General features: G+C 45.1%; 1 protein-coding gene across 4 annotated transcripts; it reads left to right on the forward strand.

Annotated features, from left to right (window-relative positions):
- The first annotated feature begins 309 nt into the window (after positions 1–309).
- Positions 310–24929, forward strand: LOC308092257 (fibronectin-like). 4 transcript variants are annotated; one of them, XM_080438102.1, is made up of 46 exons: positions 310–571; positions 1473–1598; positions 2281–2418; positions 2509–2640; positions 3063–3200; positions 3369–3527; positions 3648–3845; positions 4231–4413; positions 4672–4848; positions 5335–5490; positions 5919–6047; positions 6333–6476; positions 7641–7762; positions 9623–9794; positions 9933–10115; positions 10494–10622; positions 10968–11057; positions 11484–11678; positions 12692–12970; positions 13217–13480; positions 13589–13683; positions 13802–13970; positions 14318–14404; positions 14746–14937; positions 15679–15957; positions 16109–16300; positions 16560–16649; positions 17077–17343; positions 17470–17586; positions 17675–17836; positions 17950–18105; positions 18518–18634; positions 18769–19038; positions 19339–19526; positions 19619–19706; positions 20073–20252; positions 20361–20450; positions 20554–20742; positions 20970–21059; positions 21809–22269; positions 22388–22526; positions 22661–22822; positions 23088–23213; positions 23321–23427; positions 23661–23765; positions 24079–24929. In XM_080438102.1, exons 1-46 carry the CDS (start codon positions 421–423, stop codon positions 24166–24168), a joined length of 7473 nt encoding a protein of 2490 aa, XP_080294228.1. In that variant the 5' UTR covers positions 310–420; the 3' UTR covers positions 24169–24929. The 4 variants fall into 4 exon arrangements, with proteins under 4 accessions (XP_080294228.1, XP_080294229.1, XP_080294231.1 ...); XM_080438103.1 differs by having other exon boundaries at positions 9623–9788; XM_080438105.1 differs by lacking the exon at positions 15679–15957.
- Positions 24930–25343: the final 414 nt, after the last annotated feature.

A 25343-nucleotide genomic window follows, 5' to 3' on the forward strand; every position in this document is an offset into this window, starting at 1 on the left:
AAATATTCCATCATATTAGCTTTCTCCATCATATTAGGTTTTAAAATGGACCTTGGCTGGCCTCTTCTAAGCAGGCCAGTTTGCATCTAATGCCATAGGGGAGGATGTTTTCACATCCTTTCGACAGGATCAGATTGATGGTCTTTCTTGTTATAACACCTTTCCTTGCTCACAGTTCTGTGTCGGGGTGGCAACCTCGCATGGGCTGGGGTGGGTCCTGGGATGTGGTAGTCCCTCCCCCCACAATAGCATCGTCTTATTCGCATATAAAAGCAGAGTGCACCCTCTCCTCGGCCTAGAGCATCAGCTGCAAGGCGGTACACAGCACCGCCTGGGGAAGCAGCGACTTGAAACCAAGGGGGAATCTGGGACTCAACACGCAAATCTCTTTCACCACAGCTTTTTCTTTCTAACTGCAGAATGACTCTAAGCCCGTGCACGGGGCTGCTAGTTGCCCTGTGCGTAAGCAGCGCAGTGTACTGTACGCCAAAGAATCATGGGAAAACCAAGAGACAAGCTGGGCAGCATCGAGTCTATCCAGACTTCCAGGACACAGCACCGATTTCTAACGGTACAGTTCAACCATGTGTTTCCTATGTTACAATTTAACTATGCGCGTAGGCGCATGGCCCAAAAGATCCATCATTGGACCGGTTTGTTTTAGTTTAGACTGTTCTTAGAATGTTCTTTCATTTCTTTCATCATTTGTGCTACTTTTGTATTAGCCCTGGTCGTCCTGATTTCTTGCTGCTCTGCTCATATTCCGAAAATTCTGCAGTGCCGTGCGAGGTCTCCGTCTTTAGTAAAACATAAACAAAAATACTTCGTTACTCACCAAAACAAAGGCAGTTTTGTGTTGTTTAAAGTCTATTCTCCAGGGTGGGAAGCCTCTCAGCACCCCACCTTTTCGGTATAATACACTTTTTGGGCAGAAAAAAAAATATGTCCGCCAGACTGAAATTATTGTATTTACTCCACTGCGCCCTCTACAGATTTGGTAAATATAAATTACCATTGACCAGACCTGTAGAGAGCGCAGTGGAGTAAATTCAATCATTTCCGTTTGGCGGACATATTTTATTTACTTCCCAAAAAGTGTATTATTCAGAGGGTGGGGTGCTGAGAGGCTTCCCACCCTGGAGAATAGACTTTCATCAACACAAAACAGCCTTTGTTTTGGTGAGTAGCGAAATAGTTTTTTTTTTTTTTTTTTTTACTAAAGACGGAGACCTCGCACGCAGTGGAATTTTCGGTCTATGTGCAGAGCAGCGCGCCTGGCAGAGCGTTAGAGAAAACTCACTATAACGACCTGGACCAGGGAGCCTACGTCTGTACTAGGAGACAAGTGGCCTAAATATTTTTAAAAAGTGTGGCTGCGAATAGGTTATTCGTATCAAATGTGTCATTCCCTGTAAAAGACACGATTTGAAACTATCCACTGATAGTTTGTCCAATATACTTTCTCTATATAGTCGGCTGTGAAGAAAACGGTCGATCATACAGACTACATGAACAGTGGGAGAAAGTCTACCGGGATAGCACGCTAGTGTGCACCTGCAACGGGGCAGCAGGGGTCAATTGTAAAACTAAGGCACAAGGTCAGTGGTAGCAGCATAATGGTTGTGCGTCCGTGTGCGCCTTTACGCACGCTTAGCCCTGAAACATGACTGTCATATCATGAGTCATGGATGAACTTCAACCTGGTGTTTGCACTTTCTCCATTGAAGGTTCGTACATCTACATAAACGTTAACATTTCAAATATAAAGTGCTTACCCCATGGCCACGGATGTTAACATTATGTTCGGGCCCTCAGAAGTACCCGTAGCTTCCGTCATTCAATAAAAAGCATTTTAATCCGATCGGTGGCCATTTTCTCAGTATTTCCTCCATACGCTTTCAACTACGTGACCCTATTGGTTGGGAGGTGTATTGCACTCAGATACATTATAACTCTATGAGAAAATGGCCACCGAGCAGATTAAAATGCATTTTATTGAACAATACGGAAGATATGGGTACTTCTGTACTCCCTTACAGAATTGTAACATCCGTGGCCATGGGGAACGCACTTTATATTTGAAATTTGAACGATTATGTAGATGTACAGGCCGTAAATAGAGAAAGTGCAAACACCAGGTTGCAGTTCATCCATGACGGTCGTGACAGACGACCGTCGTGTAGTCCATGGCTAACGCACGCTGTTAATTTCGAGCAGAAGTAAATCCATAAGACACGTTCAACTTGCATAGCCTAACTTTATCTGTGTGGTGTTTTGCAGTGGATGAACAGTGCTACGATAAGTACAATGACCGATCGTACCGCGTTGGGGAAACTTACGAGAGACCTAAGGAGGGGATGATATGGGACTGCACCTGCATCGGTTCCGATCGAGGCAAGATCAGCTGTACCATTGCAAGTAAGTTGTCCCGATAACTAAACAAGACCTCATTTGTATGCTATTTTACGGAGGAAGAAGAAAAAAAACGCAACATTTTATGATTTTCAGACCGCTGCCATGAAAGTGGGAAGTCATACAGAATCGGGGACACATGGCAAAGGCCTCACGACAGTGCTGACTACATGCTGGAGTGTGTGTGCCTTGGGAATGGCAAAGGAGAGTGGACCTGCAAACCCGTGGGTGAGTAGGCTATGTTTACTTTAACCAGCTGTTTTATTCAACCTTTTCCAGTAAATGCTTTGATTTGTTGCAGGTGTCATATCAATATAAACTCAGGACAGGACTGTGTTCACACACTATGCGTGCACGTGCACACAAGCACACGCAAACACTCCTAATCAGATATTGATTTTGACTTTACGTTTTTCCATTTTTAGACGTTTTAATTTTGGTTGTTGTAACGGTTGAGATAGTTCCAAATGGTTACAGGTAACTCTCTGAGAGTTGTATAATTGGAACGGGTCCATTTGGTTCCATTCTCAGAGTTATAGGGGTCCTTCAAATTAAAAAGTTTGAGAACCACTGTTGTGTTTCATGAAGAACTGGAGATTCTGCACTGTCTTTTTTATTAATTCATTATTATTGTTATTATTTTCATAAAGCTGAGCGCTGCTATGACAACACTGGTGGATCGTCCTATGTGGTGGGGGAGACATGGGAGAAACCATACCAAGGCTGGATGATGATTGACTGTACCTGTCTGGGAGAGGGCAATGGACGGATCACCTGCTCTTCAAGGAGTGAGTAGGACACACACACACACACACACACACACACACACACACACACACACACACACACACACACACACACACACACACACACACACACACACACACACACACACACAAGGCACATTGCAATTGATTGTCTAACACTGAGCTCTGTTATGGCTCTGTTCTGCACAGACCGTTGTAATGACCAGGAGGTCAAGAGGTCATACCGTATTGGAGATAAATGGACCAAGACAGACACACGTGGACAGACCCTGCAGTGCCTTTGCACAGGAAATGGCCGTGGAGAGTGGAAGTGCGAGAGACATAGCTCCCATCAGACCACTGGCCTGGGTTAGTCCTCCTGAGCGCCAAAAAACTATACACCCAACTGTATCATTCATTTCCCTTCGATATTGACAAACATGTGTGCTCACGCAATCTTCCTTGTGTAACATTTGACCGTGCATGCAGTCCCAGGTGCTCGTGTGGTGACACAGATCCTACCCCTGCCTCAGCCCTTTCCCGAGCATCCCGAGCCCCCAGCTGAAGGCACCTGCCGCACAGATGCCGGAGCCACCTACTACGATGGACAGCGCTGGATCAGGACTCAGGGCAACAAGCAGATGCTGTGTACCTGCCTGGGCAATGGAATCAGCTGTCAGGAATGGGGTGAGAGTGGCATGGAGGAAGGGAAGGGGTCTGGAAGAGGGATGGGGGCTTCCTAAACTCTGCTCTAGCGCAGGGTTTCCCATACTTTTTGGGAGTTATCACCAAAACACCGGGGTCATGTTCACTAGTGTTAAAAAGCAATGGAATTGTTTTTTTGTCAAATCAATGATGCCAGCCACTCATGTTGGCTACAACTTCAATTTGATGAGTGCTGTGAGCATGTTGAAGACATTAACCCCGGGCTCTGAATGTCAGGCATGAATCCTGAAGCTGTGGGCTTTCTGTACCCTAGGATTTAGTGTGGATGGAAAGTCCTTGTATAGTAAGGTGTATTATACAGTATTATATTATTATGAATGAATGAACTTTCCCCTCCTGTCTGCAGAGGCCCGTTCCCCCGTGTATGGCGGCAACTCCAACGGCCAGCCATGCACGTTCCCCTTCGTCTTCATGGGGAAGACCTACTACTCCTGCACCTCAGACGGACGCGCTGACGGACAGCTGTGGTGCTCCACCACGTCCGAGTACGAGAGAGACCAGCAGTACTCCTTCTGCACTGAGCAGTATGGTGAGAAAACAAGAGAGGACAGAGGGAGGGAGCGACGGGGGATGAACTGAGATAGAAAGAGGGGGGGGTGTACAGTAAAACCCTCAGTGTTTATTTAATTCAAATGTAATCAAATATAATGGTCCGTGTGTACACATTTGTACTCTCTCTGAGTTACAAATAGATAAATGAACACTGAAGATTTTACTGCGGTGTAGAGAGATACCGTGAGGGAAAAAGTGTTGTATTTATTCGATTGAATTACTTTGTGACCTACAGTCACGATGGCCACCCGAGGCGGAAACTCCAATGGCGCTTTGTGCGTTTTTCCCTTCCTCTACAACGGCCGCAACTACACTGACTGCACCGCTGATGGCCGCCGCGATGGCATGAGGTGGTGTGGGACAACCTACAACTACGACGGAGAGCAGCGCTTTGGCTTCTGCCCCATGGCTGGTGAGTGTGTGTGTGTGTGTGTGTGTGTGTGTGTGTGTGTGTGTGTGTGTGTGTGTGTGTGTGTGTGTGTGTGTGTGTGTGTGTGTGTGTGCTGATGAGGGGTGAATCTGCTGTTTGCGACGCAATAATGTAATAAAGTAATAATGCATTCAATAGGCAACAACTTAAATTCTTTGGACAGTACTTGCTAATGGCGATAAGCAATGGTAAATGCCTTTCAGAGTAGTTATAACTTATTTGCTCATGACTTCATCATTCACTGATATTTGTCTTTTGTCAGGAGCATAATCAAGATAAATAGTCTTATCTAATCTCGCTCTGAGACAGATGTTTTGATGTTGAATTGGTCACTTAGTAAACATACTGTATGACTAAGTGATGGGAGTGAGTCACGCATTGAAGGTTTGATACAGAATCACAAAATCTCTCTCTCTCGCACGCACGCACACACATTGATGGTCTATATTTCTGTCATGCTCTATGCAGCCCATGAGGAAGTATGCACCACCAACGATGGACAGATGCACCGTGTTGGTGACAAGTGGGACAAGCGCCATGAAGTTCTGGGTCACATGATGCAGTGCACGTGCCTGGGAAGTGGACGTGGGGAGTGGAGTTGCGTCGCCTACACTCAGCTACTAGGTCAGAGGGCCAACGCCTTATTTTAATACAAGAATAGCCTATATTGAGGTAGCAGTGTACCGGGGCAGTGGTTCTTCTCATACCTTTTAATTTCAAAGACCCCCATACTCCGAGAGGTTTCTACTCTCTGAGAGTAGAAAAGAGTTACAGACCTGTAAGGGTTCATTTGGAAGCCCCTCAAGAAACCATGAGGGTCCATGGACCCCACTTTGAGAACCACTGTACTGGGGTATTATATCGGAGTTATGGAAATATTATACTGGGGTCGTGTACACAGTTAGTAATATCCTCAGTGTTAATTAAAAAATGTCTCTGAGTGACAAATGATGAACGAACACTGAGGATAACTTAACTGTGTTGTCAGACATGACCACAAGTCCTTTTCCGGTTTCCATGACGTTCTCTCACTCTGTCTCCTCTGCATACAGACCAGTGTGTCGTCGATGGCCTGACCTATGAGGTGAACCAGCTGTTCACTAAGCGCCATGACGAGGGCTACATGATGAACTGCACCTGCTTTGGACAGGGACGTGGCCGCTGGAAGTGCGATGCTATTGGTGGGTATTTGCAGGAGAGATGTGCTGATCATCAACACGCATTGCTCCGCATTTCATCACTGTCGGGTGGAACCCTTGTATGTTCAACCCTTATATATGTAACAAAGAACCTGTGTTCTCCAACTGATCCAAAATAGTTATTATTTAGTCACAAGCTGTTGTTAATACTTTTCATTGGTTAAATATTTGTAAAACCCACAGACACACTTTATCACTTTCCCTTTTACTTCCAAAATTGCAAAAAGTTAATCTCTCTCTCTCTCTCTCTCTCTCTTTCGTAATCAGACCAGTGTCAGGAACCAGAGTCCAGGGCATTCTATCAGCTCGGCGAATCCTGGGACAAAGTCATCCACGGCATCCGCTACCGCTGCTATTGCTACGGCAACGGCATCGGCGAGCTAAGCTGTGAGCCCCAGCAAACACTCCCAGGTAAGAAACGCTTATGATGCTCAATAAAAATAATAAGATGTTCTTTGTAATAAACATCACATCAGATAAACTATAGAAGGAATGTAGGAAATGGACTCTCTGGGTTACAAGTTGTTAATAAGGGAGGGGCAGATTTTAGGGGCAGAAGTTCAGAAAACAAAGGCCTCTTTGGGCTTCTAGGCCACAGGCTTAACAACCCTCCCCTAACCTCACACCACTGAATAAGACACCTGCCAGCATTTAATTTACATTTCCTTCCCTTTTAAAGTCGCCACTTTGTCAGTGACCTCCTCACCTCTCACACACCCCTGGGAGCCCACCAGGGGTGGATTCCTCAACTTTGAAGTTTGACAAATGGAGTGGGGTTCTTCTTTGTAGTTATGGAGAGTTTGGCCCTCCCGACACCTCCTTACCCTTAAATTTGCCAAGCGCTGTTATTCTGGCCAGCTTCGCTGGGGGAGGGGGTTTTAATATTATATGTAACCTTAATTGGTCAGGATGTAACACAAAATAATGTCCTCTTTGTTCGATAAATGACTCAAGTTCAAGTGGCATTCTACTGTACCAGGTACTCTGGATGATCTATCACCATAGCACAATACACCTGCCCTAGTTCAACTGGCCCATTTATCCTGCTTGTCACCGGCAGCAGCAGAGGAATGCGTATTTGTCTCTGCAGGTCAATGGACCTCTGGAGGTACCTCACAAAAGCACTAAATTATCATAAGCTGCTTCACAACTTTGAAGACTATGAGAGAGAGGGAGCAGCCCTCTATGAGTACGTGTACGCGTATGTTTGTGTGTGCGTGCGAACATAGTACCTTGGTGTTATTTTCAAGAGCCAAGTCAGTTGTGGGTGTTGGAGCTGGACTTAGGCTACGATGTTAAACCTAGACTGCGAAGAGGGTTGTCTGGTGGCTTGGTCCTCTACCAGCTGTCTGACAGAGCAACAAACGTACACCAACGCCCTGTGTACGCAATGGTGTTACATTTGTCGAGAACACAGACTTTGTCGCTGGTCTGTGAAGCCAGTCTAGTCTCTCCTGTATTTCTGTCTCATCAAGATCACCTCATTACTGACAGCTTTGTCATGGTTCTGTCTCACCCTCTTCCTTTCTCTACCCCTCCATCCTTGGGCACACCCTCCAACCTGCTGCTACCCAGGGGGCAACAGGCCTGTCCAGGTGATCATCACAGAGGCAGGGAAACAGCCCGACTCGCACCCTATACAGTGGAATGCCCCTGCCAATGCACGCATCACCGAGTATATCCTCAAATGGAGAGTGGTGAGTAATCAATTTGATTTAATTATGTATTGTTTATTCTATTTTTGTATTTAGTGTTCAGATTTTGGACTGTGGACTCCTCTCCCTCCTCTCTTCTTATGTTCATCACAGTCTTTGCGGGTTGCCTTTGTAAATTTCTTCCGTTTTATGTGAAGCAATTTGTCAGTTGGTTTTAACTGTGCTTTACAGACACTGTTACGATTGAACATTCATTTCTCCCTGAAAGTGTGATAAAGTAAAGTAAGATAAAGTGATGACTACCATGTGTACCGTTTACCGTCATGTCTGAATGAGGACAGGCTGTGATTGGTAATGTTGACTGAAGTTTGGAAATGCACAAACAAGAGGGCATGAACTCCTTGTGAACTCACAGTGCGTGCACGCACACACACACACACACACACACACACACACACACACACACACACACACACACACACACACACACACACACACACACACACACACACACACACACACACACACACACACACACACACTATCTACTATCTTTGAGCGGAAATCCTTAAAGACCCCAATTGCTTTTTTATTATCCTTTTCCTCATGGGCACCAGAACAATGTCCACACAAGGTCGATTTTCTTTTCTGGTTTCACAATCGTTGTGGGAAAAAGTGGTAGATACACACGGATTTATGCATGTGCACAGACACACACACACACACACACACACACACACACACACACACACACACACACACACACACACACACACACACACACACACACACACACACACACACACACACACACACACACACACACACACGTCGTACACACACATCCATATCCATGCACCCGTGTGCACAGGACGGAATCAAGAAGACCATCTCTCTCTCACACTCCCTTTTTCCCTAACACATCCCCTTTCTCTTTGAAGACCTCTGAATATTTTACAAGCTGTTTGAAAATGTTAATGGTACCTACTGGAATTAGAACACATTACCCCTTAAGTGTTTTTTAGGTTTTGGACCACAGGGACACTCTCACCTCCATACGTTTCATGCACAGGAAGCATGTTGTTTTCCAACAGTGCCAACCTAAATGACTGTAGGTTTAGGAGTTAACAGTTGCAGTCAGTGCCCAGAAATGGGCCGTCACATTTACAGAAAGAACACTCAATATCAACACACTCAATGTCTACAAAATTACAGTGCCACATATTTGACAGTGGGGCATTCTTTTAATAAATCTGGTATTTCAAGTCAAAGCATGATACTATTGGCCCCGATTCACTAAGAAATGTACGACCATATTTTGATCTTACCGGCATTTAAGACAATTTTCTTCATGCAAAATGTTGTCTTAAATGCCGGTAAGATATGAGGTCGTAAAATATGGTCGTACATTTCTTAGTGAATCGGGGCCATTGTTCTTTATTTAGCCAGTATTGTTTAATAGTGAAATTTTAATAAAATTCCATCTAAGCGTTCACATTATGGGAGGCCTTATGTTTTTCTCACCTGGAGAGTTGCATCAAATTCATTTCGCCTGTGGTTCTCAAAGTGGGTCAAAATTACTTGATATAGCATCAAAATCTGTTTTACCACTTTCTATTTTATCCTACTAAAAAAATAGCCGATTTACATAGCTTTTAGATTGGCTATTTTTGAAAAATGTTGACTAATGTTGAAAATGTTAGGATACATTTTGTGTCTTATAGCGGTCCCTACTGGCACACAATCTTTTTAGATGGGGGTCTGCGGGCAAATGAATATCATTTTGAGTGTCCTTTACATGAAAATGATAGAGAACCACTGCATAATGCACTCTTACCTCTGCTGTCACTGACACTTAACAGAGTGTTAACCTCTGCCCTTTGACCTCCCCCTCCCCGACAGAAAAACACCCGTGCTCCATGGAAGGAAGTAACTATCCCTGGCAACTTGAACTCCTACACCATCGCTGGGCTGCGACCAGGCATCACATACGAGGGTCAGCTCATCAGCATCATACGCATCAGTCGAAGCCGCGAGGTCACGCGCTTCGACTTCACCACTAACCAGGGTTCATGTGAGTTGGATCTGCACGACTTCCTCACAATTACAAATTGCAACGAATGTTGTCTGTGCGGTGCATGCTCAAAACACACACACACCTTAAACCTCACAATCTCCCCCTGTCTCCACCACCCTCACCTCATCTGTCCAGTGTCGAGAGTGGCATCAGAGGGAGAGACCAACCAACCTCCTCCACAAGTGGACACCTCCGAGTCAGTGACAGAGATCACCTCCAACAGCTTCGTCATCTCCTGGGTGTCGGCCTCCGACACTCTTTCCGGCTTCAGGGTGGAGTACGAGCTCAGCGAAGACGGGGCTACGCCCAAAGTGCTGGGTGAGAGCCCTGCGTTACGGTTTTGACTGGAAATGTTCAAAAAGACTTGCATGCACGGAGCCATGATTTAGGAGTTTTAGTTTAGTCTATTTGAAAAGCAATAACAAACAGGTTAGAACATTTCTAGAATGATACACAATAAAGTCAAGGACTTATTTCCATTGTGGTCCTCATACATGACAGATCACATGAGTGTTAGTCTGGTAAAATAAATAAATAAAATAAATTTTTGTAACAAAAGAAAACGTTACACATAAAATAAATTGAAATAAATTCAAGCTCTTTAGCCGATTTGATTATGATTAGAAGTTCAGTAATTTGCTAGGCTATAGCAGTAAACAGGCGTTTTAACCTGCGCACCACCCTCTGATCTCACAGACCTGCCTCGCTCCACTACGTCTGTCAGCATCACTGACCTGCTGCCAGGACGCAGGTACAACGTCAACGTGTACGAGCTGCCCACCGACGGAGAGCCCAACCTCATCCTGACCACCTCACAGACCACAGGTAGGGAAGGAACCTTTCTCCATATCGTCGTATGTCTGGTAGAAACCTCCTACTGTATCTCCGTATTTCTAACTTTTGGTGTTGCATCCATGCAACTCGATAAGAGGGTTTCAAAGTTAGCTCACCGTATTTAGCAGGTTGTTATATTAATCTGTCATTGAGACTTTTGAGATGAGCTTGGAAGTATTCCACAGGTTTTTTTTTCTTTTAAGTGCTTACTGTATGGATTGCAGTAACATTTAAAATGGACATCTAATATAATTCTCTCTCTCTCTCTCTCTCTCTCTCTCTCTCTCTCTCTCTCTCTCTCTCTCTCTCTCTCTCTCTCTCTCTTCCTGTATTCAGCCCCTGATGCCCCTGCTAGACACACAATTGGTGATGTGGGAGAGTCCTCCATCATGATCAGCTGGTCCAGGCCACAGGCCCCTATTACTGGTGAGAAACTACTCTGTGTGTGTGTGTGTGTGTGTGTGTGTGTGTGTGTGTGTGTGTGTGTGTGTGTGTGTGTGTGTGTGTGTGTGTGTGTGTGTGTGTGTGTGTGTGTGTGTGTGTGCGTGCGTGCGTGCGTGCGTGCGTGCGTGCGTGCGTGCGTGCGTGCGTGCGTGCGTGTGCTATTTTCACTATTTCTTCAAAACAAAAACAAAATTATAATAATTCATGGTATTATGAAAAAAAAAAAATCTTTAGATATTTCTGTTTAATTTTGTTTGTTTTATTATTATTAATCTTTTTAAAGAAACATTTAGGACATTAAGGACATTTACTTACTTTGTGTGTCTCAGGCTATCCTGTAGTATACACACACTGTCAGTACTGCTGTACTGCTGTATATCTGAACTCCTGTATGTTTCCGTGTCTCAGGCTACCGTGTAGTGTACACACCGTCAATAGAGGGCAGCATCAACGAGCTCAACCTGCCAGAAACAGAGACATCCGTAACCCTGGTTGACCTTCTACCCGGTCACCTTTATAACATCAGCATCTACGCTGTAGAGGAGGACCAGGAGAGTGAGCCTGTGTTTGTACAGGTCAACACTGCCGGATCGCCTGTCCCAGGTACAGCACATATTCCATCATTCAATTATGACAGTGGTTCTTCTATCAGCCTTTTTCATTTCTAGTGCCCCGCACTTAGTTTGATAATTTGTTTTGTCTTTGGGACAGTCTACACTGTAAAATCCTTAGTGTTAATTTAACTCTGAGAGTGTGCAGTTCCATTTGTACGCTCTCAGAGTTACAGACCCGTTAAGGGTCACCGTCCATTTGGACCCTTAACCTGGTGTGCCCAAAGACCTGGTGTGGTCCCAGGACCCGACGTTGAGAACCAGTGAATTATGACATATTGTAATTATAGAATGTGTTAAATTAGCTCTGGCCTGTTTGAACAAATGAAACATTTGGCCTGGATAAGAGTCATAGACCTTCTTTTTTTGTTGAGCCCATGGGAACTGTTTCATTTAATCTTAAATCTTCAACATAAATTATCATCCCTCCCTTTCCTCGAATGGAAATATTGGAGCAATTCTTTGGTTCCTGCGTAGGAGTAGGTTTGACCTCAGATAAAGTTGCCGCATAGAGAGAGCTTTGGATTGAGTCTCCCCTTTGCTTTGGGTTAGGAATGAGCCACTCACCACATTGTTAAAGCTTCTTTTCCGTCTATAACTAAGTATAGACCTGAATAATCTGTCATTGATTCAGGTTAGACCCCAGACACAAATGCACACCCGTGTCACATCTATAATTCCATTTGTATGTCAATGTATTCCTTTCTTCCTTGTTCCCAGCACATTAAGATATTTTGCATTCAAAGAGAGCATCAAATAAACACTATTGAATGATCTGACAATGGATTTTCCCACCTGGCCTCAGCCAGGTGGGACAATCCATTGACCATTTCAATTTGTTAAAAATTGCTGCATGTCGTCACGATAGGCAAAAGATCTAAAAGTGACATGGCATCACCTCCAGCTTTTATCTCATATCCAAGAAATTACAATAACGATGGCAGTCATATGCGATGCTATTAAAAACCTCTGTGAACATCACCTGTAATCCCTCCTGATCCACAGAGGACGTGCCGTCCCCCACTGACCTGCAGTTCTACGACGTGTCTGACGTGAGGATCGCCATCACCTGGACCGGCCCCCCTAGCGAGGTGACCGGCTACCGTGTGACCTTCAGCCCCGTTCTCCCCGACGGCACGGAGCACAGGCCCCTACAGCTGCCCATGTCTCCCAACGCGTACGCAGAGATCACCCACCTGCAGCCGGGCACCCTGTACCGCTTCTACATCTACGCCATCAACGGAGGGGTGGAGAGCCAGCCGCTGGTGGGCGAGAAGTCTACCAGTAAGTGTCCATTAAGTCCTGCACACCTGTAGTTCTCAAACATTTTCAAGTCGACAAGGACCCCCCAAATTGGATAAAGTGGTTAAAATAATTGTGATGCTGTATTTTAAAAATATTGCTGGGGACCCCATGGAACCCCCCCAAGGACCCCTGGGGGTCCCCGAACCCCACTTTGAGAGCCACTGCTGTACACTTCCGAATAAACATACAACAAACAACAAACCTCTCATTCCCAACCCCTTCCAGAGCCCGACACCCCCACCAACGTGCGCTTCACCGACGTGGGTCCCGACAGCGCTTTGGTCATCTGGGAGGCTCCCCGCTCGGTGGTCACCGGCTACCGCGTCCTCGTGGGCATGGAGGGCTCTAACCCCGTCCGGAAGGACATCCCGGGGGGGGTCGCCCAGTACGCTCTCAGGGGTCTTCGCCCGGACACGCAGTACACTGTGACCCTGCTGTCTAAGCAGGACAACGAGCTCAGTGAGGGCGTCACGGAGTACTTCACCACCAGTGAGTATCAGGAGATTATGAACCGGATGGATGGAGTCATTTGAATGAATAAGTTATGGGAAATGAAATCCTCAATTAAATCATTTATTGTCTTCTATCTTCTTCCAGCTCCTCAGATGGGGAATGCACCTCCTTTCAGCACCGAGGTTACCGACCAGTCTATCGTCATCACCTGGATACCCGTCACGAGGTGGAGCTACACGGTAGAAACAGCTCAATCACCTTATCCATATCACCACACTATAAAACTAGATTTATAGATGCATAAATATATAATATCGTTCCTAATTGACTTTGGATGTTTGACTTCCTGTTCCCCAGCTCTCCGTACGCCCAGGCCAGGAAGGAGAGGCGCCCAGAGACGTGACTTCTGACTCGGGAAGTATTTATGTGTCTGGTCTGACCCCCGGAACCGAATACATCTACAGCGTTCAGCCCGTCTTCAATGGCCGCAACCGTGGCAATCCCATCACCCGGAATGTGGTCACCTGTGAGTTTTTCTTTCTTTATTTTGTGACTTTATGACTTTGTGGCTGTGATTATTATTAGGCAACAGGTACCGATGAAAAAAGAAGGCTATACGATTGATTTTCACTCTGACTTGAACATCATTTAATTACATAAAAATTCTGCTGTTTGAATACATCTCATCACGTCTAACCACTACTGATCAGAAAAGGTCACTTCTACACTGTTCTTTTATCTCCGGGAGTGTAAAAAAGGACCAAGAGTTACATTAACACTCAGGAGTTTACGGTGTATAATGCCACAGCTGGTACACACTCATCATCACACTCATAGTCCCGTTCCAATGTTGTGATTTCCCCCTCCCTACAGCCTTGTCCCCTCCTACGGACCTACGGCTGGAGTCCAACCCAGACACTGGAGATCTGACTGTCCACTGGGTAGGCGTTAGTACCCCAGGTAAATATTGACTGTGCTCGTCCCCACGCTCTGCTGGCTCGGACCACAGGTTTAGGCAAGGCTGGACCTTGGCCTACCAGTGATATTCCTTTTCCAGGAAACAGTCCAGTCCTCTTGCTGTCTTGCCTTCCCTTGTTCTCTTTTTTTCCCCCGCGTACCATAAATTCTCATATTCTCTCAAATCATAGATAGATACTGTATCTTAAATGCAATAATAAAACGAGTGAATTTATATAGCTGTGCAACAAAAGTGTGGATAGTTACAGACTAAAGCAGTGCATGGATTTCTCACATTATTTACCCCTGTAATCCTCTCTTGTATTTTTCTTGCCGCCCTGCAGGCATTACAGGCTACAGAGTGGCGTGCTCCCCGACCGAGGGTCAACGAGGGAACTCTCTGGAGGAGTTTGTCAGGCCCGATCAGGACTCGGTAACACTGGAGAACCTGAGTCCAGGGGTGGAGTACAATGTCAGCGTGTTCTCTGTGAAGGACCACATGGAAAGTGTTCCTGTGTCCACTACTGTCACACCAGGTAGGAACAGGCCAGGAAAAAACACAGCTCAAACATCCCCCCTTGTGGCCAATTACAAAAAGATCTGCACACCAAATAGCTCCCGTTGGATGGAATTTGCTACTACAGTATGGGTCTGAGAAAAGTGGAATCAAATATTTCCACCATCGGTCATTGTTTTTTATTATTATTTGTTTGTTTTAATCATTCATCCCACCAAGCTTCCTGAGGTTTATTCCATCTGTCTCCAGGATACTTAACAGTCATCATTAAATTGAAATAGGATGACTTATCATCTCATCAAGAAAGTCACTATACTTAACAGCATCATGCAACCTGTCCTTTCTGAATATGATACATGTTTAATGTTGGGTCGCTGTGACACTGTAATTACACAGTCCTACTAACATGGCTGACTTTAATATTTTGCCACATGGCTGTCTGTGTCTGGTTGGCTACACCTTGGCTTGTCTACCCTACAAATTGCATGGGGATGGTGTCATTTCTCACTGACGTTATTTTAATTAAGAGGCACTGTTAATTCAAAGTCATACTAATGTTTTGGGGTTAATTTATCGAGGTTATTGCCATTCTTGAATGTTTTATTAATCACAGTAATTTAGCTCTAAATAGCATGGCTACTTTTGTCATCATAGTCATTGGTGTTACGGGCAATGTAATTATTGAACTTTCAAGAGTATCTGTTTGTCTTCCTCTGTTTCTGATCTTGCCTGCGCTTTGCATACGCCTTAACCCTTTCAGACGTCCCCGCGCCACGCCGTGTTGACTTTGTCGACATTACTGACACCACCATTGGCCTGCGTTGGATCCCTCTGAACTATACGGCCGTTACTGGCTACAGGATAACAGTGGTAACATCAGGCGAGGGCATGCCAATTATCCACGATATGGTGGATTCCTCGGCCGGGTATTACACGGTGCGCGGTTTGGAGCCCGGCGTGGATTACGACATCAGTGTCATCACGGTTACAGAGGAGGGGGAGAGCGAGCCCACCACAAACACAAAGCAAACACAAGCTGGTGATTTAAAAAAGACTAATGAATGAATTCACACGTTACACTCGAGCCAGAACTACATATGACAGCAACATTATTTTGTAACACTGTAAACTGTTCTATCGTTGCTTCATTGGCTCTTTCTAAACCCTACATTAACCTGTGCTCCTTACAGTCATTCCAGCTCCTACCAACCTGAACTTTGGAGGGGTGGGCCCTGACCACATGAGGGTGACCTGGACGGTCCCAGACGTTCCCACACCAAGCGACATCTCACGCTTTGTGATCCGTTACCACCCGACCGCCACCGATGACGACGTCAAGGAGCTTAATGTGGGCGGAAACACCAATACCTACATGTTGGAGAGTAAGACCCCACTATGATGTCAGCACTGCACCATAGAGAAAGTTATGAGCACCCAAGGACCACATACAAAGTTTGCTTCAAAAGTCTATGTTGTGTTACATAAACCTTTAATAAAGAAGTCTAGCAAAAAGATAAAGGATAGCAATATGCCACAGTGAGGCGATAATTCTGTTCTGATAATTCTGAGGCTTGTTTATTTTGCTTTTTCAACCAATTCTGACCTGCTACCTTGTCATTTGCCTCTCTGTCTTCTATATAGATCTGCTGCCCAACACAGAGTACCATGTTAGTATTGTGTGTGTGTACGGACAGAGAGAGAGCAAACCAGTCACCGGAACTCAGAGAACCCGTAAGTAGGATGGACAGTACAAAATAAAGGCTTGGTAGTTGAGCCACACATGCAGCCCAAATTTTCTTTTAAAGTATTTGGTCTTATGGCACTCGGTTTGAGCAGAGTCTAGGTGTTTGAATCCATCGTGGTACATCCGGCTTAATAAGCACCTACACACAAACACAATTAGCCATCCATGTTCAAGGGAGTTAAGGTGGGTGGGAAGTGTTATGGGCTGGCACTATGGGCTGTGCCACTGCCTGTCAGAGGGGGGTGTTGAAATATATAAAATGAATGTTCAAAATGTATATAAAAACAAAAGATCTGTGACAACAAGTATAAAAATACATAAATAATGTATTTCATCATAGTTTAGCGTGTTGTTTAGGAGTACATCTTACATACATCTTAATAATGTTTGTGTGTGGAACCCATTTCCCTCTAGTTCTGGATGCTCCCACTGGCTTGGACTTCTCTCTCATCCAGACCAACTCCTTCACTATTCACTGGCTGGCCCCAAGCGCTGTCATCACCGGCTACCGGATCCGCTCTCAGATGACCAGTGGTGGCCGGGCCAAGGACGAGAGACTACCACCAAGCAGAACCCACTTCACCCTGACTGGACTGACCCCAGAGACAGAGTATCTGATCTATGTGTACGCCGTTAACGGCAACCAGGAGAGCATGCCTCTGACGGGCACGCAGGCCACCAGTGAGTTTCTTGATGGCTGATCCTCCACATCCTCTCCTGACAGCTGTATTCTGCGTCAGTGCAAGAAGTCGAGTACTTTTTTCTTTAAATATTCATGCTCATGATTTCTTCTCTAACCCCTCCCAGTCTCCGACGCTCCCACCGACCTGGAAGTGCTCTCATCCACCCCCGACAGCATCAATATCCGCTGGGACGCCCCCTCTGTCACAGTGAGGTACTACAGGATTACCTATGGATCCACAGGTGTGTACAGTTCATTGGTGCCTCCCATGCTTTAATCTAGAGCCAACATCAGCTGTATCTTAATCTCTCTTTTCCCTCCCTGTGTTAGGCGGTGAAACTCCTCAGGAGTTCACCATCCCAGGCTCACAGACCACCGCCACCATACGGGGTCTTAACCCTGGGACGGACTACACCATCACCGTCTATGCTGTTACTGGGAGAGGGGACAGTCCGTCCACCAGCACCCCAATCTACGTCACACACAAGACTGGTATGACAGCACTATGAACTGGGTTTCAGATGCAAACTGTTTGATTTTAATGTACAGTATGGATACAGTATGTATGATGCATGATATATCCGTCTCTCTATCTCTGTCTATAGACCTTGAGACTCCCACTGACATGCTGGTGTCCGATGTGAAAGACAATGCCCTCACAGTGCGCTGGTCCCCGGCACATGGCCCCATCAGGGGATACAGAGTCACCAGCGTGCCCAAGAATGGCCAGGGACCCTCCTTCTCCGAGGTCGTGTCCCCTGGTACGATGTGCAGAGAATCGCTTATAAGAATGACAAATGTGTTTTGCACAAAAATTATGTTTTAGGTCTATTATACAGCTAGATTGTCTTGGGTAAAGATTGCTTTTCTATATTGCAAATATACAGTAATATATCCTGGGACTGGGCCTTACATTTACTTATTACATGGCTTTGTTGAATACTCAAGCAGTCTGTTCACTCTGAATTACAGACCGCTGTTCTGCCTTTGTGTATATTTGTATGGGAGCTAATACCTTCACTATTTTATGTCAAAGGATTAATCTTCATAAGCAGCCGTCTAATAGGCTAAATAATGTACAGTGAGGTAGCCATTGCCGGACAATAAAGACAAGGTGACACAGGACTGAAGTGACAACATCCCTTACATCTCCCTTTTATCGCCACGTCACAGATGTTACAGAGATGACATTCAATGGCCTGCAGCCAACTGTGGAGTACGTCCTGAGTGTCTATGCCCTGGGCACCGATGGAGAGCCCTCCTCCCCTGCGGTGGAGAACGCCATTACTGGTCAGTGTGATTTCAATAAAGATGATCTAAGAGTGGCTGAAGCTGCATTGTTAAACTGTTCTTCTTCTTGATGGAAGATTTGTGTAAAGACTTGAAAGTTGATAATGGACATCGTCCTTCCTCGATTCCTGCAGCAATGGACCGTCCTAAAGACCTGACCTTCTCGGACGTGGATGACACCTCCATGCGCATCACATGGGACAGCCCGGACGGCACGGTGACATCCTACCGCGTTCTGTTCCTCAGCCCAGAGGAGGGGGAGAGAGAGCTGCGTCCCGCACCCAGGGGAGACCAGGACACCGTGGTGCTGAGGGGGCTTCGCCCTGGAACAGAGTACACGGTTAAAGTCATCGCCCTGCACGGTCGCACACCCAGCACTCCACTGGTGGGAACACAGGCCACAGGTACTAAATGACTCCAGCACATGTACAGTGAGCCTATTTAGAACATTGGTTCTCAAATTGGGGTCCGGGGATCCGGTAGTTAGATTGATACAGTAGTTAGGAACCAAATGGACCCTTAAAGTTCTGTAACTCTGACATTGTACAAATGGAACCAATGGTTTCATTTGTACACTGTACAAGAGTTATGTGGGTCAGTGGAGTAATGCATACCAATCTGGGGGTCCTTGAAATTAAATGGTTTGAGAACCACTGGTGTATTCAAATCCTAAAGGTTTGCTTTTACATCTTTCCGTCCCCCAGCCATCCCAGCTCCGACCGATCTGTCCATCACTGAGGTGGGGTCGTCTTCCTTTGTTGTGTCATGGTATGCCCCTACTGCTCGCCTCACCGGCTACCGTGTGGTGGTCAACCCCAAGAACCACAATGGACCAACCAAAGAGATGAACGTCGCTCCAGACACCACCCGTGCTGTCGTACCAGGACTAATGGTGAAAAACTAAACTTAAACCATGACTTTGGATGTATTGTACATGGTTATTGGTTAACATATTTTAATACTTGATTTATTTATACGCTATAGGTGGCCACCACATACGAGGTATATGTCTACGCTCTCAAGAACTCAGTCACCAGCAGGCCCCTGCAAGGAGAAGTCACCACACTAGAGAGTAAGCAGCTATTGCACAAACCACAGTACACGCACACAAGCTAATTTACAAAATGTATCAAATTGAAAATAAATACATGAAGCTCACGTAAAATACAGTATATTGCTGGGTATTCAGGTGTATACTGCCACCATGAGTTTGTAAAGAATATATTCTATTCCAATGCTATGAAAAGACCGAAATTCAAACACAGACATTTTATACAACATTTCCAAAATTGTATTGATACGATCACCACTGCATCGATATGTGGATCATCAAGAAATAAATTCAGATTTATCCCCATATCAATATTTTGTGCACAGCCCTATATTGCACAGACACTTATTCACCAATAAACCTCCTGTTCTTTTTCTCTTTCCTCAGATGTCAGTCCACCCAGACGTGTGCGTATCTCTGAAGTGACGGAGTCCGCCATCACACTGTCCTGGCGCTCCAAGGTGGAGACCATCACTGGCTTCCTTGTCGAGGCTAAACCCGTTAGAGGCACACGGCCCACAATCAGAAGGACCATCCCAGGAGACGCGCGCACCTACACCCTCATAGGTACTGGCAAACCACCTGCTCCATACACCCACAGGACGGAGTAACAAGGCTCCAATGAGAGCTGATTGAGGAGATATTAAAGTGAACATATCTTGTTTTCCTTCTCAGGTCTGGAGCCAGGAACCACCTACACAATAGACCTGTTCACCCTTAACGGTAACACTAAGAGTGCCCCCTTCACCCTCAATGCTGAAACAGGTTTGTCCACACTCCTATGCTCATGCACAGGCACACAATCCAGATTTAATGTACTCCAGATAATCTAATCAAATGTCTATGTGTGTGTGTTTTGTTTTGGTAGCTAAACCAGTGGTCCAGGCTCCATCATACATCCGGTTCACATCTCTGAGCCCTGACTCCATCTCCTTCACCTGGCAGCCCCCTGCCACGCGCATCACAGGATATTACATCACCTACGAGGAATCCGGAGGAGCCCCACGGGAGCTCACTCCACGCCCACATGCTGGCCAAAATTATGCCACCATTCCTGGTAGGTTCCTGTCGCTCTGCTGTGTGCCCACACTCTCTAACTTCACCACTTAAAATCCTCACTGTACATTTAGAAAGGGGGATCCTCACAAAGCTGCCTGTGACACTTTCACTTCTGTTTAATTTCAAGAAACTCAATGATTCACTCACTGAGAAAAGTCAAACAAGACTCTCCTGCTTCTATTTTTTACACTTAACGTAATATGTGTGATTGATCCCTATCCTTAGGATTGAGACCAGCCACAGAGTACATCATCAAGATTATTGCTCTCCAGGGCACACAGAGAAGCACTCCTCTCGTGGGCAAAACCAGGACTCGTGAGTATTTGAAGGAACACATAGTCAAATCTGGAGTCTTAAGTTAAATCTTCACTCTGGATTTTTACTATGTGCACAGTATAAACTGACAGTACAGGTTCAAACAATGTGATGGACTAAATGAATTCAACGGATTTATGATGGGTAAAGCCTTATTTTTGTACACAAAGAAAACAACATGGTTTTCAATGACAAGCTTTTTGTATGCTTAGCTGCAATAGAGATTTGCTGTAAAGCCTTGAGCCTCAGAGGCCTTGAGCAAATCAAATGCATGCTGAGCCTTTGTTTTTTAAAACAGTAATACAGCTTTCATTTTGAATACCATCAGAAAAGTAATTCAAAATGCATCTTGGAATGATTGGAGTAGCCAACCATGCTATGATGACATATTGTGTTTTGCATATCATATATGTATCATATATCATATATATATTGCATATCATATCAGTATCAGCCAACCATGCTATGATGACATATTGTATTTTGCATATCATATATGTATCATATATCATATCATATATATATATATATTGCATTTCATATCAGTATCAGCCAACCATGCTATGATGACATATTGTGTTTTGCATATCATATCATATATCATATCATATATGTATCATATATCATATATATATATTGCATACCATATCATTATCCTCCTGGTGGATGTGATATGCTACTGCAACTGCGCTTAACCCCCCCTCCCAGTTTAACCTGCTCGCTTCCCTAACCCACCTTCTCCCGCCCAGATCCGGACCCCTTGCTTACGCTGCCTCTGCCCAATCGCCCTGGAGGCCCCGGCGACATGCTGGATGTGCCTGAGACTGATGCGGACAACAATGTACAGGTAGTGGGAACCAACGGCCAGAACCCGCTTGGCGAGCATGGCCAGCATGTGGAGTACACAGAGCACAACAACAACAACAACGGCAACGACTACAGCGGGCAAGGCGGTAGCCCGCAGTCACCCTACGGGCAGGTGTATGAGCCGCTGGTCTATGTGCCCCACCCTGACGCGCAGGGAAACAGGGTGCCTATCTTGAAGCTGAACGTGCCCATTGGCTCTACATTTGATTTTCCAGAGAACGAGACAGGGGTCCCACAGGAGGCAAAGACACAGACCACCATCAAGTGGAAGCCGTACAGGCAGAGCTCAGCTTACTTGGTCTCATGCAATCCACTCACACATGTGAACGAGAAAATGTTCCAGGTAAGATGCAGAGAGATGAGGGTCATGGTTGCCAGCATGTTGACTGATCAGATTCTTGACCCATTGTTAATTGAGTCTCAGTTAGGATGTTAACAAATCCCATCTCTTCCTGTTCCAGATGCGTCTGCCAAATACAGCAACCAGTGCTACCCTGATAGGTCTGACATCCGGAGCATCTTACAACGTGATTGTTGAGGCCCTGAAGGGGGCACTCAAGCACAAGATTCTGGAAGAAGTCGTCACTGCTGGCAACACTTGTAAGGATCAAGTCAATTTGTTAATTTAACCAGAGCAGTCACACTAGCCCTGTGGCAAAATATCTTAGTTTGGGGGTTAATGGCGATACGTTTTCAGATGCTTAACTCACTTTTCCCCTCTCATCTTTATTTAGTACCAGGTGGTGCGCCTTCCAATACGGATGCTTGTTATGACACTTTCACGGCAACCTACCATGATGTTGGTACTGAATGGGAGCGCATGTCTGAGACAGGATTCAAGCTCTGGTGCAGATGCCTGGGACTGGGAAGTGGTCACTTCAGATGCGACTCCTCCAGTAAGCCCTTGGGTTGTTATGCCTGATTTATACCTGTTTGTGGACCCTATCGCACATTGAAAATAAGCAATCTACAAGCTCACATCTGCTGCAATGCGACAGACACGTTGTGAGCTTGTAGACCGGCTATTTTCAACGCGACACCGGTGCGCAACTAAGTTTAAACCAGTACATGCTTTCGTTTCCAATAACATGCCACATAAAGCAAAATTACATGTTTGTAAGTTGTGTATAATTCAACTCACGCAATCTTTCGTTATGTTAGAGTGGTGCCATGACAACGGCAGGAACTATCCAATCGGGGAGAAGTGGGATCGCCAGGCAGAGAACGGTCACATGATGACATGCACCTGCTTGGGCAACGGCAAGGGAGAGTTCAAGTGTGAACCACGTACGTCCTCTTAACCATCATGAGAGTTTCCACCAGTTTGTCAGTTCATGTTGTTGTCTCTCTATTGTGCACCATGTGATTCTCAATGTGTCTGTGCTCCCATTCAGATGAATCTGTATGCTACGATGATGGAAAATCGTACCAGGTGGGCAGCCAGTGGCAGAAGGAGTACCTGGGTGCCATCTGCACCTGCACCTGCTTTGGGGGACAACAAGTGAGACACACTGAAATTATATACAGACTTTAAGCCCAATTTATGCTTCATCATACAACTGTGTTGCTTGTTATGAATAACTGATTTTATTTGTGAAAATGCGATACACTTCGCTCGAAAATCAGGTAATCCTGGCGAGCGACTCGGCCGTTCAACAAAGCATGATTTGGGGTTTAGGTGCGTTTTTTTGTCATGTGAAAATGCATACAAACATGTTTGCTTGGTCTCATCAGGGCTGGCGTTGCGAGAACTGTCACAAACCACGAGGCTCTGATGTTGATGCCAGTCTGCTGCAGCCTGTCAGATATGGAGACAACAATCTTCACAAGGTGTCGGTGGTAAGTGGGATGAAATGAACATATTTTTCCGTCTTCTGTGGCACAAGAGGGGGTGGCACCGGTCTCAGGAGGCACAGGGGTTGTCTGGGAATTCGGAAGCTTCCCAGTTTAATCCCCGCTCCTCCTGATACCGAAATGTCTGAGCAAGACGCTGAAACTACTCTTGACGAGCAGCTTGTTGGCCTGCAATGCCGTCGGTGTGTGAATGTAATGCATGTTGTAAAAATTTTAAAATATGTTAATTTTTTTATTCAAGATAAGCATTTGACCTTATGAAAAGTCAACACTCATATTTTCCTCCCAACTCATCCAGACGAACATTCGAGGCATTCAGTGTCCCATTGAATGCCTCAGACCCGAGGTGCTGGCTGATGTACACATTGCCCAGAATCAACCGGAGTAAAGGATATCCCCCATCGGAGCTGTTCCTCCACCGTCCAAGCATTCTACTGCATAACACGACAGGAGCTGTCCTGTCCGTGACTGAACTGAAATAACTGCCTTGTGCCTTTGTGATGAGCTTAACACATTCAACTGAAACTGTTACACTGCCCTGCTGCCTTACACAAGTGCTATTACGTTGGCTGTCATCTGGCAACCTTTTCCATTGTGTTAAAATGTTGGCTGTAAGTCCTTATTCGATTAAGGGTTTAGGTCCCTTGTTTTCCTTTTCCTTTAGTGGAAATTTCTTGTTGATGTCGATTAAGACAATCCCTTTCTCATCGCATGTGTTCATGTGAACCTTTATTTCATTTGTTTGATGTTCAGATTTACAGTATGTATTTCCAAAATTGCCATTTCTTTCGGCATGAAAATAGTTTTCCAATACCGATTCCCAAAGAAAGTAGAAATCAGGAATCAAGCACTGTTTTGAAGATTGCCAATGTAGTGTTGTAATGGTCATGTACAAAATTGTATGAATTGTTTTTTAACTTTCTGTAGCCCCTTCACTGTCGCTTGGGGTAGCACTGTTTGTGATCGACACTGATATGTAATTTTTCTAACTTTTCTCTTAATTTATCCTAATCACAGTGTGTGAATGTTTTAACTAGTGTGTGAATTCAATTCTTATTTTTATATGTTACTGTCTGTGCCAAAGTTTTTGCTACCGTTGATGAAAAGAATCCAGTATTTTAATAAAGTTGGAAAATACTCAAACTTGAATAGGTCTCATGTTCCTACTATTGCCACAATAGCAAAAGATATACATTAGTAATGCATGTATTGTCCTTTACGTCAGCATTACCTTCCCTATGTACTGTACTAGAAGTTGCCCATATATAGGCACACCGATATAACTATTCATAGTGGTGGGCAATATGGCCAAAATATCATATTATGATTTATGTGAGGCGATCCACAAATAATCCACGATCGCATCACAATTTATTTTTCATGTTGGTTAAGATTGTTTTATGATTATTAATGAAATATGTACGGATATTACCGCGAGTGACTGCAAAGAGAAGATACAGTAGTAAGTGCAACACTATTAGCTGGTTTGCGCTAGCAGAACGGAAATAAGGCAATTGTAATAATAGATAACTACACAAAAAGCACTAGTCTCATAGGTTAAAA

Source organism: Gymnoscopelus braueri, assembly GCF_963280865.1.
Source record: "Gymnoscopelus braueri genome assembly, chromosome: 1".
NCBI lineage: Eukaryota > Metazoa > Chordata > Actinopteri > Myctophiformes > Myctophidae > Gymnoscopelus > Gymnoscopelus braueri.